Source organism: Augochlora pura, chromosome 2 (genome assembly GCF_028453695.1).
Source record: "Augochlora pura isolate Apur16 chromosome 2, APUR_v2.2.1, whole genome shotgun sequence".
NCBI lineage: Eukaryota > Metazoa > Arthropoda > Insecta > Hymenoptera > Halictidae > Augochlora > Augochlora pura.
The window spans coordinates 24,648,144-24,664,725 of NC_135773.1; the positions used below are offsets into that span (position 1 = coordinate 24,648,144).

General features: G+C 42.9%; 1 protein-coding gene across 1 annotated transcript in view; it reads left to right on the forward strand.

Moving 5' to 3' along the window:
• Positions 1–16,582, forward strand: part of LOC144477517 (uncharacterized) — a 159,945-nt gene that overhangs the window by 81,046 nt on the left and 62,317 nt on the right. Inside the window, exons 4-5 of the mRNA XM_078195244.1 lie at positions 106–241; positions 14,850–14,983. Coding sequence (XP_078051370.1) covers positions 106–241; positions 14,850–14,983 — 270 coding nt within the window. The remainder of the gene's footprint in view (positions 1–105; positions 242–14,849; positions 14,984–16,582) is intronic.

The window sequence follows — 16,582 nt, forward strand, 5'->3', positions numbered from 1 at the left end:
GTTATCGTTAATCGACGAGCAGAATTTCAGCGCCTCCCGGGCAGCGGCACCGTTGATATCCATTTGCATTCACTTTACACACCTTCCTCGTTCCGTGTGTTTCAGGAAGCCAACTCGAACAAGAGCCAGGTAACGCTGCAGGAAGTCGACTTCGGCCTCACCGGCACGTTCATATGCGAAGTCACCGCGGACGCGCCGACCTTCTCCACGGCCGCGGTCTCGAAAAACCTCACGGTAGTCTGTAAGTACATGCACGACCACTTTTTCTTTTTCCAACGCAAAAGATCCGTCCCCGTTGCGTCGGCTCTCGCCACTCGACGTCGCGGGCTCGGCTTCGTCGATCGATCATGACCATCCGTGTGAAATCCGCGTCGTCCCCGTTGCGTCGCACGGTGCTCCCAAATTCCGAAAATGTTGCCAAGACGCAGAGCATTAGATGGACCGTTTATTTTGAAAGTGGTGTAAGTCCATTTTTGAAAAAAAATGAGATGTCACGTAATTCATGCTTAATTCAATCTAAACTTTGTATGAACAACTAGTCCGTGTTTAGTTTCTTAAAAAATTCCCATGTTTTGTACAATTTAAAATTGGTCGGTAAACGAAATTGCATAATCATCGATTATGAAAGTGATGCAAGTCCATTTGCAGCCCGTAAGTATACATCAGTTTAGTAAAATACGTCTAAAACAAATTTACATGATCGAATTACATATTGATAAAACAGTAGAAACATTGCCAGATTTCGTATAATTTACCTAAATTTTTTAATTAACAGATATGTTAACCTTGAATTTTCTCGAAACAAGAGTAAATGGACATACACCGTTTTCAAAATAAACGGTCCAAATAAAGACTATAAAATCAATTATTCCATTTAAAATGGTGTACGAACACTTTGCAACATCGATCGCGCATTATGTCGGTTAGCAAAAACGCAGCTTTCTTATCGGTCTCGGTTGCGCCGATCGACAAAAGCCGATGCGGCGGGATCTCGGCTTTACAGAGAACTCCTTGGCGCAACCAGCCTGCACCTTCTTGATACACCTATGTCGCGTGTCCCGCCCTGCGACGCCACTCTTTTCCGCTTTCCGGTGCACGCGAGCCGCGCGTGTGCCGCATCGCAACTCTCGCGACAGCGACGGCAGTGCCTTCGATGCACCACGAAGAGGCGCGCGATGCACTCGAGAGCCGACCGTATTTCCTCGCACGTTTGTTACCGTTGTACAAATCCGAAGCCTCTTCGGCGCAGCTCGGGTTACCTTTTATTGCAACCGGCTCTCGTCGCCGCGATGAAAAAAATGTTTCCTGTCGCCTCGTGATCTTACTCCGCCAGGTCGAGAACAATAGACACTCGTTTCTGGTGTCGACGATGACCCCTCGCCCACTTTGCGGTTTACAGTGACCACATTTTTCACGTTTGCATACTCTGTTGGTACGGGATGTTATTATCCGAATATCTAATTTGCAAAGATGTTTCAATATAACCACGATATGACGATTATAATTTAATAAACGGAATATGTTAGTTTCATCAGTGAAGCACAAAATAAATTGTACAAAGCGCAATGACTTCTTGAAGCAGCCAAGCTAGCCGTACACGTGAAACGTAAAATACATTCGTTATAAATTACGGTCCATACCGAACTTAACGTATAATTTCACGTTTAATTGCAGTTGTAGTTCGCAAGCGTTCCACTAGCTCATTACAATTACATTATTATTTAATTACTTCCTACACGGTTGGATCTCGAATTTCCGCAATTTGTTTTCCCGATTTCGCGAGATTGTAAATCTGGCAATGAATCGATGAGGCACGTTAATTCAATAATTATGCGGAAATGAAAATAGTGACACTATTTGATTAGAATGAGAATTACAATGAGAATTAGAAATTAAGATTATAATAGCATTCTTCAAACAGTGGATCGATACTTTTCGAATTTGCAAATGTAAACTTAATTTTTAAAATAACACCACATTAGTGTACTCCCATTTCTGATGTTTTTAAAGCGAACGATAACAAGATAATGCAACGAAATTATGCTGAATATTTGATTAAATTCGTCGACGTTCATTGTGAAGTAGAGATGAACGTCGAGAATTACGTGTTCCCGTGCAATTATGCTCTTAGCATACACTTAACCCGAACGTTACCGTCGACCGCTCGACCCGCTTCAAAGATGGTCAAACAGCAGAAACAGCTGCAAAATTAGGCGCGCGTGATATATCACACGGAAACGCATCTTTTAATTTTCCGAAAATCCGGCGCGGTTGAAAATTCACCGCGCGCATGAAGCGAGATTTTCGAACTCGATTCTTCTCGAGAACTGGACTCGAAACGAAGAAAACTCATTGTTTTCTTACCGTATTATTATACGGTAGATCAGGTCGAGAAACTTGGTCGTTGTTATAGCGGAACGGGTAAACCATAACAAGATCGCTCCGCCATTCATGAACGAGTGTGTGTAGAGATTGGGGTTGCCCGGTTTTTCCAGCGGAGAACCGGAGAAACGTCTAAATGGGAGGCCACTTTTCTGGGCCACAAAGTAGAATGGTCCCTCGAGTGACCAGACAGAGCGGCGGCCACGGCAGGAAAACTCTCTGCGCGTTTACTCGGTCGTACTACCTTTTCGCCATGATTCGTACCGGCCCTCGTCGGTCTTCAATCCGCGTGAATTTCCGCGGCAGAAGTTGCAGCTCACGACGAAAGTTTCTCCTTGTCGGCATCGTTAACTGTCTCGCGTTTGATCCCCCCAGTCTGCTGCTGCTCGTCCGAACCTTCGCGCCTCGGCTTCGTTGTCACGGAACGTTACCGTACAGCTCCTACAGCGCGAGCTGTACGCGCATACTCGTATCCGCCTCCATATTATACATACATCTACACACACACACACATATATATATATATATATATATATATATATATATATATATATATACTGTATATACATATATATATATATGCACATGTACGCCGTATACTACCTGGAACAGGCTTTTGCGTAAATTCGTCGAGTGTTTCTAATTTCCTCGAGTACGCCGCGCGCAAACATCAAAGGATCGTTTCTAGGGTTAATCAATGCACTCAGCGCGATCACGAATACGTTTACGTATTTCCCGGAATTTATAATGATCCCCGTACGTTGTTTCTCCTTTCGGTTTCATCGGCTGCCGATTCCGGCGGTGGCTAACCGCCGCTGAATTTCTTACGAATCGCGATCGGCAACCGAGTCAGGCCGCATTTATAATCCTGTTGCTAACGAGCCGGTCTAAATTAATTTCGCAACCGAATTTCATCTACTTGCTTCGTCTATGAACAACTGCGATCGACATTAAGCTTGGCACGGGCAAACGTCTTGTTCGTTGGCAGTACGCGTATTAATATTATTATTATTATTATTATTCTTTATTAACGGGTTGGTAAGACCCTTTAGTGTTACATAGAGGTTGTATGTGTACATAGTCCGGAATGCATTTGAATATTATAAATTATAAATCATAATATAAGAGTGTGTCATGAATTAATTGCAGAGTCTGTGTTTTAATGGCTAGAGTTGCCGCCCTTGTAAATTGGCTCAATGAATTGCCAAAGAAGTCGATTTTTGGACTGAGTTTATTTGCTGTTCGTAATGCTCTCGTTATACAATTCTGAGATCCTAAATTGATTGTCCCAAAACATGTCGCAGTATTTCATTAAAAATTGCAAGGAACCGAGAACCGGGGCGCGAATTAAGCGGTCACGGCTCTGGAATCGCACTTGTTTGTTTAGAACTTGGGGAGCTTTTCTAAAATATACAGTGGGGGAGACGGTGGGTCTCGTATCGAGGCTTCATTATTTTGTAAATAGAAGGTAACCCCGTGCAAATTTATTCATTGTAGGATTTTAGTCGGAATTTCAAATCTGAAAAGTTCATCGACGCGAAACTTTTCCGGGAAATATTGCATACGTAAACATTTCGCCCGGGTGTTTTCCCGCGGACCAGTGCTCGAGATAAGAACAGAAATTTTGAAAATAATAAATCGCGGCAAGCGGGGCTTCGCTTTTAATCCCCGCGAAACGAGAACAATGGTAATACGGGCTGGTACCACAATTATTGGTACTGATCAAGGAAACACGAGTGTTTTGATAATGGAGAGGTTACGTCGTTACCGTCCGGCATCGAGTCTTAATTAGACGAATTAATGATCGCCATAAATTGATCTAATTAGTAATTAAACGCGACGTATGCTCGGGTAATAAAGAGTTCGCGTATCGGATAGTCGAGTAATTTCGATATAAATCGCGAATGGAAGCATCGAAATATATTGACCTTTGATATGTGTTAACTTTTATAAGTGTTACAAATATGGTAACTGTTGTCCAGTCAAGATTTCCTATTAAAATCAATTTCCAACGAAGGGATGATTAACTGTGGCAGAAACTCGAGAAGATACTCCAAATATTATTTAAACTATATACAAAACGATATACTAAACTATAACGAATCCAGGAAATAAAGAAACTTATTCGTGCTATTCACGCCAACAAAATATTGATTTCAACATGTTCGCGGAATAATGAAGTTGGACTCCGGTTTTACAACCGAACCCCGATAATTAAACTGACATAATCTTATTACTTTCATCCATATTCAAGTGCCTCGCGAAACTTCGTGTCTCTGACAATTTCAGAAACTGCCGAGATAACTCGCGTGATATGGAATTAATTAACGATCTTGAACTACTAAGAAAAGTGTAGTAAAATATTATGTGGTATCCCCATAAGTTTATTCCTCGTTCTGATAGGCTCTTTAAAAAAAGAATTTGTTTCGTGTCGCTGAACACCGATTCACATATCCCATCTTGATTAAATGATTCTGTCCTGGGAATGTTAGTGTCGTCCACTGTCTCGCGTACACTATAGCGTGGATTTTCATCGAGGATACTCTGGAGGTCGTACATAGCGTGGCGCAAAAAAGACTTATGGGTCACCTTAATACGTAGCAATCCTTTTTTTAACACTTCTATCGTGTTCAGTAACGTGACATGATTTTGGCAGCGTATTGGCCGATAAAAATCCCACGCCACGCGCGAACCTGAAATTCTCTCCTACCGCACTCAAGAATTGAAAACGTCGAGTCTCGTAGAAAGAATTGACACGTTCGGCGTCGATGTCGAAGCGGAACCACAATTTCTGGAAAAGTGCTACGAGAACAGTAAGCAGCAACAGGTATTAGCGGCGGACTCCGTACGCTGCTCGCGGGAATACTTGTTCCACAAAATAAGGAATGTATGGCGCGATAATAGAATGTGCAGAGACCGGCAGCGGCTACCACAGAATTTCCGTAATCTTGCAATTCGTTTGGGGTCGCGGAACCACTGCTCCGCGAAACGCGGGGGTTGAGGGAAAATCTCGATGAGAAGGCAACTTTCGCGCGGCCATGCAAAAACAAAACGAGTTAAGAAAAGTTTCCACGGTGTAATTGAGTTACGGAGTAATTCAAGCATTGACAAGGAAAAGAGAAGAGGAATGCCTGATACGATATAAATTCGTCCGATAGATTCTGTTCGTTCGGGCCTCGTGTATTTGCACGATCGGTTGAATCGAACGAGTAATGATATTTATTAATTTCAATTTCAAGGCAGGTAAGAGCCTGTATTACCTGAAAATAAAACGTCGGGTAGACCGCAATTTAATTTAAGTTCTGCTGTCCGCTCGCGGAAAAATGAATTTCCCATTCGACCACTTAATAAGTTTAATTAGATTTAAATTTCATGCTCCTCCTTGCTTTAATGCCCTCGCCGTCCCATCCGGGATAAATAATTTTGAAATAATTACTTACTTGACGACGATAATTAACGCGTTCGTTGAAGAATTGATAAATTATACGAGGAATTCCGATGTCAGGGTTATCAGATATTAATCTGAATCAATACAAAGATCGTGTAAATTATTCGAAAAAGGTTTCCGTGACAGCGAACGAGGCGGGAAAAATGCTCTCGTTAATGTTTCATAATTGATCCGATTTTATGGTTTCGGTGCAGTCGATTCGCAGCATTGAATTTCGATCGCGCGATTATTTGCACGGTGAATGCGGAACGATTCGAAAAGCGGAACGAATACAGGAATGATATACGAAAAAGTTCGACTAGATCGAATCGATTTATGAATTCGACTGCTACGGTAATCCGGGGGTTGGTTCGGATGGCGGACCGTCCCGATTCAACGAGAACCGCGCGGCTTAAAGAAAATAAGAACCGCGGAATTTATGATAATTCTAATGCTTCTTCTTGGTCGCTTCTTCGAATAGCCTATGAATTTCAAGTGTATTCTCGGTGAATACGAACGTTCCCCGCTGAAAATATCTGGCTACATACGCTTAGAATTTTTATGCACTCTGTCCGACCCTCCGGCACGTGGAACGGCATTTTTATCTCGAATTTCTCTCTGCCCGCGCAAACAATTGTGGAAAATTGATTTCGTCCGAATCATTCTACTTCGTGCGACGTAATCTCGTGCCAGATAAAATTACAAGCAATTTCTGCGCTCCTGCAAATGATTTTACATCGCGGTTTACGCGACTCGCGAGTTCAAACAATTTCACCAAATTATAATAATATATTTTAATTAATATAAAACATAATTCACCAAAAAATGAAAGTATTCGCGCGAATCGAACGTTAACGATGAATTATAGACAACTTGGAGCGTCGTTGCGTGATAGCTTAGCAAAAGGAACATCGTCCGATCGATGCTTCGTTGCCCGTACGTTATCTGTTAAAATGTTTATAGAAAAAATATCGAAAAGCCATTTCTCGCGCCATTTTCTCCCATTTCGTGGTCTGAAAGTATTGAAACAAATCTGGTTGACTTCAGGTGTCGAGCCACATATTGGATATTTTTTTCGATTTTCCGGCCGCAAACGCTGGTTCTAAAACGAGAAGTTTGAAATGAAAAAAAAAAAATAGATTTCGCGTCGCCGGTTTAGAAATAACATCTTCGATAATAACTCGACGGTAATACACTGTGTCATGAACATTGTTCTCAATCTTTTCCAATTTGCTTTCGCCATGCGCGTCGCAGTTAAAACAGCACTAACTGCGAGGTATTGTAGACACAGCTTTTTCTCATTCGCTCGGCGGATTCATAGAACAAAAAAGCTTCGAACAAAACATTTTTAAACAAGTCACACGATCTAAATTGAAAAACATTTAATCGTTCGCGATGGCGTGTTCTACTCACGGCTGTGATTATGAAACACTGTATCGAATGATTTGCAATACGGTGAACGATGCACGACGGTAAACAGACTGTGTGTGCGTTACATTTCGAAGGACAAGAGAACGCGCGCTTTCGAGCGAATTTTGATCTTGTTGCTTCAGCGCCGCCCTGAACGACCCGCTGCCCGGATAATGAGATCACGCGAAAAATCAGCTCATTAACGACTTTTTTAATTCCCTCGGGATCTGATTAAACAGTTGTCGATTAGTGTATCTGCATAAATATCCGATAACCCGGGTGGGGAGGGAGGGAGGGACTGATTGCCAGTGATATCGATCGGTCGCTCAACTTTGCTACGTTCATTGCTGATAAGCTATCGAGCATTAATTACAGTGGCTGCTTAATTACAGCGTGTTTCCTTTTTTTTTTATCGGCATCGGCGAAGCGCGAAAAATAGCGAAAGGGGATGATAGGTGTTCCTCTCGTGAAAGAACTCTCCCCGAGTTATTATGGAAATATAGTTTATCCGTTAGATAGTTGCTGCCGCGTTAATTGCTCACAATTAAGGGGAGGGGGGGCCAAAATGGATGCGGTCATATAATCTGCGATAAATGATAAGAAATGGTGATCTCGATATCCTGCAAATTAAATTACAGTTTTGATGACTATTCCATGGCTGAATCGTAAAAAGATTTCATTCGTACGTTCTTTAATATTATCGATAATTACAGGCACCGTCGCTGCGTTCTGCCGTATTGGTAATACATGGAACTAGAAATGCACAAACGATGGGGCTCATAATTCCGCGATCGTTTCGCTAGTTAGCAGCTTGCTTCAGGCTTCATATGCATATCGACATCGTTCTGTACATTGGTTAGGTCAATACAAAGGCCTAGGCCGTTGCTAATTAGTCTCGTAATATGCTTGTGTTGACGTTGTGATTATAAACAGCTTGACAAAGCACGATTGTGTGTGGAGAGAGAGCGAGAGGGGATGAGAGACAGAAAGAGAGAGAGGGAGAGAGAACAGAAGGGAAGAGGAAAGAGGAAGAGTGGGCTGGAGAGGGTGACAGTAAGAGAGAAAGAGATATTTCTATCTTCTCCCCTTTAAATATTCTTAAATACCCTTCTTTTTCTTATAAACGATCGTACCAAACTGACCGAATTTTCGCCATTTTCATTCAAATCATAATTTACGCGAAAATCGTGAAAAGCGTTGATTTCCAGAGCTTCGAAAACGATTCGCGTAGTCCGAAAAAATCATACTTCGCGCGGAAGCGCCGAAAATTATCGGTTTCGATGCCCGTCGAGGTTTTCTCGGTAGTTTTTAAGCATTTAAACTGCAGCTGGCCCGCGTTCTTGGCCAGAGATACGCGGCCGCGTCGAAGCAATTTTGAAATCGACCTCCGATAAGCGGGCCGGCAAGATTGATGATCGAATGATACGGGGTTGCCCGTCGAAATCCCTGTCAGCCATAGGCCGTTTAAAACCGCGGGATTCATGGGTCGTTTGTATCGAACAATATTCCGCGCGGGAAACGGACGAACTCGTTCGAATAAAACACTTCGAAAGTGACGCAAATTAGCCGAAACGTGTGACACCCTGCGCTGACTCCCTCCGCTCACCCCCTTGTCGCCCCCGCGTCCAGCAGCGACCCACCGCGGTCCGTTGACAAAGCGATAATGTTGCAAGCCTGAACGGAAAACTCGGCTGCGTTAAGTGGGACGAGCCTCTGTGTACATAAATCTGCATTTGTTTTTCGTCGACGCGGACGCGCACCTGCGATTCGAACGAAAGAAATGAGCGCCGCTGGTGTTGGCTCAGAAGCCATTTCGAAAAGAAATTACAGCCTATTGAAATCGGACTTTTCGGGCCGATTTTGGCCTCCCGGCTTTCCGAACGTTCCCGGTGCTTCCGAAGAGTCAATTTAACAAACGAGTAGGGCAAACTAAAGAGGAGACTTTGCTCTACAAAACACGCTAATTTTCATTATTGTACGGTTTTTTATACCAGAGTTACGATTATTCAAAGTTTAAGAATATTTCGAGTCCAAGAGTCATCGCTTCTCCCACGATTTTCAATATTTTTCAATATTCCTCAGGTCTATAGTAAAAATCAGTTGGTACATATTAAAGTAGAGACTTTACTCTTTAAAACCTGCCAAGATACATATTTTCATCCAAAGCTGTAACGAAAGTCGTAATCGGACTTTCTCTGTTTGAAATAATCATAAGAGATATTTTCTATTTAACTCGTTTCATGGTAAAATCGTACGTAAACATTCTCTTGGAAAATAATATTTTATTTCCAGGACATCGGAATATCACTGTAACCGATATTTTGAAATATATATGATTCATTTTAATTTCGATTGCATTTCTCGGGTTTTACACGTTTATTTTATACTTTTGACATTTATTCCCTACGTTCGACAATTGTTGGCGTTTCACGCGGTCGCGATAATTATTTGATATTGTTGTATCTGTATATGCCCATTAAAATTGAAACGGTCGTTCGTTAGCTAGTATTGATAGGGGTCAAACTTTTCTCGATAACGTTAAGCTAATCGGAAAGTTCGACGCGTTCGGAAATGCGTTCCGCTACCGGTAACGCCGAGGGTAGAAATTTTTGTTTAAAGTAGAAAGTTCATAGGAGCAACGAAGTTCAGTATTCATTTAATAACTCCTCGGAACCTCTGTCAGAGAGCCAACGATGACGAAGCGAGGCAGTGAACTATAACAATAATTCGTTCAATAAACGATTACACGGACACCAATTTTCACGAGATTCCTCACATTTGAATAAACCAATTTTATCTAATGTAGCGTTACTTGTCATGTCACAGCAAATCGCCAACAAATTCGCTCACAATTCCACGACGGAATCGATTCTAAATACTACTCTAAAATAAAGAAGAAAAAAAATAACGAAACGCTGTTCATTATTCTCAGAGGATAGACATAGAATTTTTTGCGACACGACAAAAGAAGACCATTCTCCACGCTCGACTAGATATGAATTTCATATTTTACGATAGCGCCTCGGGATGTTCTTAAAGTAAACGAATCTCGGCTTTCAACGGGTTTCACTTAGTTATACATATAAAAAAGAATCGTACTTGCTCTTTCTCCTCGCTTTCTCGTGTCTCTTTCTGTCTCCGAATTCTATGGAAGTCGCCTTCGTATGAATTTTAGAGCCGTCGCAGGTATGGATCGATGAAGAAGCTTATTGCATCCGAAAATGTAACCTGCCATGTAATTGCCGCGTTGGCAAACATTCAGTTTCAAACGAATCTCTATAAAAATACAATAGCCAGACGACAGAAGATCGAGAATTTGCTGTAGAAAATTACGATAGAAAATTACGATAGAAAATTCGAAATGTAAAGAGAAACAGCTGATCTCGTATAAATCCAGAATTTTTGCGAAGCCTGTTCTCGTCGAGCCGGCGCGTTATTGCAAAAGTCATTTATTTAACGATTCGACGAGAGAACGTGCACGACACCGCGTAGGCACTTTCGCGGAGGTATCCCAGACGTATTAAATTTCCCGGAAAGTAAATCCACATGCACGGACCGTTGCTTTGTAAATTCATATTAAGATAAGCGCCCCCATGACAGCATATATTCTTACTTTACATTAGTCTGTCGCACGCTGTTACGTGCCTCAAAAATTTTGGCGAAATTTTCTTCGGCGTCGGAGTCCCGTGAAATAACCCGTGTCTCGCGCATTTGCTTTGCGCCGTTTTATTTTTTCGTCTTTTTTATTTATTTTCTTCATGCCGGACCTGTTTTCCGCGATAAAGTCGTCGTCCGTTTTTTGTTTATTTTTATTTTCGCCATCGATACAGCTTTTATTTCCCGTTAAAATCACAATCGGCACGGCGCGGCCCCCCTTTTTTCTCCTCCCCCCTCGGTTTGTCCATATTTTTCAAGTGTTAATATTCGTGCTTCTTTATGAATGCGGTGGCAAGTGAAATAAAAACCGGAGCGCAGGGCGGAGGGGGTAGGGGAGCAGGAGAGAGAGAGAGAGAGAGAGAGAAAAAGAGTAAATCAATATGACGAAACTTTAACGAACCACGGACGCGCGTCATCGAAAGTAAATGCGAAACGTCAGAAATTTAATCAGTTTTGTAAAACGAGCACGCGTATGACCGCGTCGGACCTTCGTTTGTTTCAGCGAGAGTTGGTCAACATCACGATGCTGGGCGGTTCCATTAGCTTGAATAGAGTAATTGGACACTGTCAATTCGAGAACGTAATTCTCTCCGTAAATAGGAGCTAACGATTTTGCTTAGAATTCATGGAAATGGTCCATCTACGGCCGCCGCGTTTCCCTACCAACGGTCCAATCGGAATGAAACGACTTCCTGAATAAAAAAAAAGAACAGAACGCGGACCATTATTAACCCTCCTAATGACTACGGGAGCTTTTGTCTCTATCATGCGAGATCTAGTATTTATTTGTTACACGGACGCGTCTCGAGCATAAATCGGGCAGAAATTGATTTTTCCATAGATAAGAAAATTTTGTTTTCGGACGAACTACGAAACGGCTTTCATTCGACAATTAACGATTTCGATCGGTCGAAAGGAAAATAACGCGGGGAGAACGAAGTTCCCGAAAATGGCGTAGACCCGAGAACCCGTACACGCGGCGCTGTCAATTACAAGCGAGCCTACAAAAAGATTTTTTCTCCCCATTGTTTGTCGTACAACAGATTGTCGAAACGATTCAAAGAATAACTTTTCCAATGGTGCTGCCCGAGGTACACACGTGTCCGTGACGCGTTCATTTCGCCGGCGGTTGTTACGTCACTTGACCCAAATAAATGGAAATGTTCGATCTTTCGCGCAAGCCATTGAAAATCACGCCGTGCTCGCGCGCGATCGCCGCCAACAGCGCGCGTGCCATTCGCCCCGACAAACACAAGAAAAAGTCATTTTATAGTGTACAGTGGCGGACAAATGGTTGAGGCGAAATGAAAAAAAGGCGAAAAAAAACAAGCAGTCGATTCTCGTTCACATAGAAATATAAATACGATATTTTTCTTTTGCTATTAATTAATCACACAGTTTTTATTCTCTTGCAAAAAAAAGTCCGTTGTGTCATATTGCTCGCAAGCAAAGTTATTGAAAAAGAAACGAAATCCAAGTAATATTGAGACCGCAGAAAAAATAATCATTTTTAGTGAATTATATACATATAATTTCAATTTGAAAATGTTTTCTACCGCGCGTAGTCGGTGGTAAATGCGGCAGCGTGTGCCGTAGGAAAATACGCGGTGCTTGTTTGCAGTTTATACAGAAACCGCCGGCGGACAGATCGGAACATTAGTGCGATCAAGTTGAAGCACCATTCATGAACGGAAGGCGATAACATAACTGAAATTCGATTAGTCGTTCTATCGTTTCGGGAATCGCCCGGTTTATCACCGGGAGTGGACGACGGAATGAAACGGTTATTTCCCTCGGCTGCCGGTAATCGGTTCCAGTTTTCGGAGCTCGTGTCAGATAAGAAAAAGGGAAGGAGGGAGAGAGAGAGAGAGACAGAGGGAAAGGGGGGAAGGGGAAAATAGTAAAGTGAGGAGGGAGCTGCGAGGATCCTTGTACGTCGTCGACGGCGGTCAATGGTAAAATTGAACGTGATAACAACGGTTCTAATTTTAGCGCTCGTCAAGTCACGCGGCCGAAGTAACGCGTGAATCACGAAATGCCAATTACCGGCCGGAAAATGAACCGTGTTAATGCCACGATATTCGATATTCGCAAATTAATCGGAACTGGTTCCCGTTCACGTGGCTCCGTGTCGTGACTACGATGACATTTCGGAGGAATTGGACACCCGCGAGCATGTCATATCTGTCAGGGCTCTTTGGCTGATCCTCCCCTCTAATCTCTGCGCAGGCTGCTCCAAAATTACTCGATCGATCTTTGCGTGTTCGATTCGGCGACGCGCAATCCGCCGACTGTTTCGTAATTTGAAGCAATCCTCGTGCGCTGCGATCTTAGCTACGCGTTTCACTTTGCATCTGTTTTGTCCATTGAACGCCGCATCCCGTAATTAGGGCGAAGAAGAGAAAGAAGACGCTGTCCATTGCGATCCTGTTAGCCGACGACGAAAATCAACCCCCAGTGACGAATCTGCGATGATTCGCGGTCAAAATAATCTGCAATTATTTAAGCGAGCGTTACGTCATTAGGAAATTTCTTAGGAAAGCTTCTTCTTTGTTCCGGTTCTTAGTTTCACGAATCTCCAGTCATTAGCAATTCCCTGCAGTCGCATTTTGCATGGTCCAGGACTTCGGTCGCGCGGAAGATAAAAAGATTAGCGATGTAATTAGGGAATCGATTGAAGTTACGCCGGGCTGCACAACAGTTTCGCTGTGACTGCGAATCGGATCGATGTCGTTTGTATCATTCCTCTAAATGCGTGCACCGAAATCTGTCGTTAATATTTTACAAACAATACTCTGACCCAGTTTCTACCATTATTCCGATTGTCCCGAAAGATTTGTCGACCGCGGTCGAAAGTCCAATATACGTAATGGAGAATGGAATGCACGCGGTTGAACTAAGAATCGACCTCGTTTGTTTCGGATCAATCGATCTAATATTCTCCCCGCCTTCGATTCCACTCCAATAACATTTCCGAGGCTAACCGAACAGAAACATGTTAACAATCGGTCTAACGTTGGATCGTCGCTGCGTTCTTTTAACCCTTTCCGCTCCAAGTCATTTCAACTGTGAATCTACGCTCTTTCTGTCTCGTGGCTTCTACAACAGCTTCAGTTTGAACAATTTCTTAAATCTAAGCTTCGTTTAATTTCTCTTCCACAGCTAGGAAGAGAGAGGGAACGCGAACATAATGCGGCAAATTTTCGGCACGTATATAAGTTACTGTACGCATAGTCATCTTTGGCAGACGTGGCGGCGTCTGGTTAGATTTTACAATGTTTATGGCGTTAGTGTATGGCGAGAGTGTGCGCGTAAGTCGAGCAATTTGAACAAAATGATGAGCGAACGAGCCGTTGCATGGCATTAGCTTCTCGAACCTCGATCGAGAACACATTACGAAACTTTACTTTCGCGCACGCCTTCCCCTATGGTTACCGAAATTTGCGTTTTTTCAAATCTTCTTTACAGGCTCGGATAAAAAGAATTTAACATGCCCATAGAAATTTATATAAAAAGATTATTCCGTTTTAGAAGGTGTGTACGTTTACTTTGTACACTCGCTGCAGTTCCATTATGGATTCAGCTTTATTCAGGGCAATTCCGTACACACGATTCCGTACACAATGCCGCTATTATCGTAGCCATGCTTGCACAAGCAAGGACAATTATTAGATGAAAGAACATTAATTCAGCTCCACAAATTCATTGTTCTTCGCGATGTCTGTTATCGGCCCTTATATTGTATTGTATTGTATATTGTCTTATATTGTATATTGTATTGTAATACGCAATAATTTGATACGTCCAGGTTCCTCCTTTGCTTTGCGCAAAACAAGATCCGTTGATATTAAAGTGAACGTTGTCGTATTAATTCGCCGAACCTTGTGCAACACGTTCCAGTGCGCCGCGAGAATAACGAAGCCTCGCGAATGCGGCGAGTGCAAGAGACGATCACGGAATTATTATGTTGCAGATCTACCAGGAGGTTTGCCCACTATCGCAGCCGAACGCGAACGTTACGACCCCGGAGATACTTTGAGGGCAAATTGTAGCTTGCCACCCTCCACGCCACCGGCTCATCTCTCGTTCACCCTGAACAACGTCGTGGTAAGTGATATTCGTAATTCGCGTGTCATTATCGAATCCGCAGCCGCGCGCGGAACCGGTAAATTAATAGCGTAAAAGTGCTTGTACGTGTGGCGCTGCTCGCCCCCTAACGTTGTCGCCACCACCTACCTACCTACCTACCTAGCTACCTACCTATCTACCTCTGTCATTTCGGTTAATTCGCGAAGTAAAGGGGTTGTTTGGCTCGAAGTGGTAAATAGACACGCGAACCCTTTAATTGTCGGCCGACGTAAGTGGGGAAACTCGAAAGCCGAGTTTCGCTATACGATAAGCAACTGTTTAGAATAATTTATTGCGTCGCGGAATAATAATGCCCCGAAGTCTTTCACGTTGGCGTCGAATTTTCCTAGCGTTCGCGTTTTAATTCCCTGGCACAGTTAACGATCGCAATTTCTGGCGAAATTAATATAATTAGATTTAATCGCGTCGCGATCACGCCGTCGCGTGAACGCGATCGATGAACATCCGTGTCAATTAAATTGTACAACGACGCCTATGCGATTCTTACCGTTCCCGTTGATACGAGAATCAGTTTATATTTATATATTATTAGTCGGCACAAAGTAAATCTAAATAAGGGTTCGCGTCGCTCACAATATTTGCCTCTTCGAGCGGAATAACTTCTACCGTGGACGGTCTCTCCTACCAGCCGAATCAATTTTCACTGATAACATCGGAAACTCCTTCTCCCTGTGCCCACACGCGCACGCATACATACAGGAGCGCGTCACATACATATGCAGATACGATACCTCTCTATATACATATACATGCACCACCGGCAAAGTAATTGCACGATATACGAGGAGAATGTGGAAGTTATCGCAGTATGAAAGTTTGAGGAGCCGGCTCTATAAAAGTTAAGGAGGTTAAGCAAAGAAGAGAACTTTTCCTCTTGAAAAATCTTTCCGGCCGCGCCATTCTATAACTCTGTGTATATTAGTCCCGGTGTCTTCCTTCAGGAGGAATTTGTTTCTCATAATTTTTCAAGTCCGCTCCATCTGAATAATTATCCGCTGAGAGGATTTTCGTCCCGGCGCTTTCCCGTTTCTCTCTCTCTCTCTCTGCGTTTTCTTTTTTCTCTCACCCCCATCGCACGTAAATGGTGATGTACAGGATTTAAATTAAATTAGAAATCCGCAAAAATGTTGACTAATTCCTCGGCGGGGTGGATGCGCGGACATCGCCGGCGGCAATGCATTACCTATAATCCCCGGGGATGACAACACCGGATCTCATTATCCAATACGGCTAAACACGTGCGTGTATCCGTGAAATGGAATGCTCTTCGCATTCCCGCGCCACCGGGAATTTTCTTTAAATATTAGTTCCACCGAAAAGTTATGTTTCGACGATGTTGTTTCAAGTTCGTATCCTCGATACATTCTTCAAGAATGACGTTTACACGAGCGTTGAGTCCTGGGCATAGGGCCTCGAGAACGATCTTTAAATATGGAAGACCAATTTACAGTTTATGGTGCTAGTAATGGTAAAAGGCTATTTTTGAGGAACCGAACTATCAAATTTTAATATTTCGCGAGACGCATATTTTATCGGTTTACAATCTCTTGTTTCCGG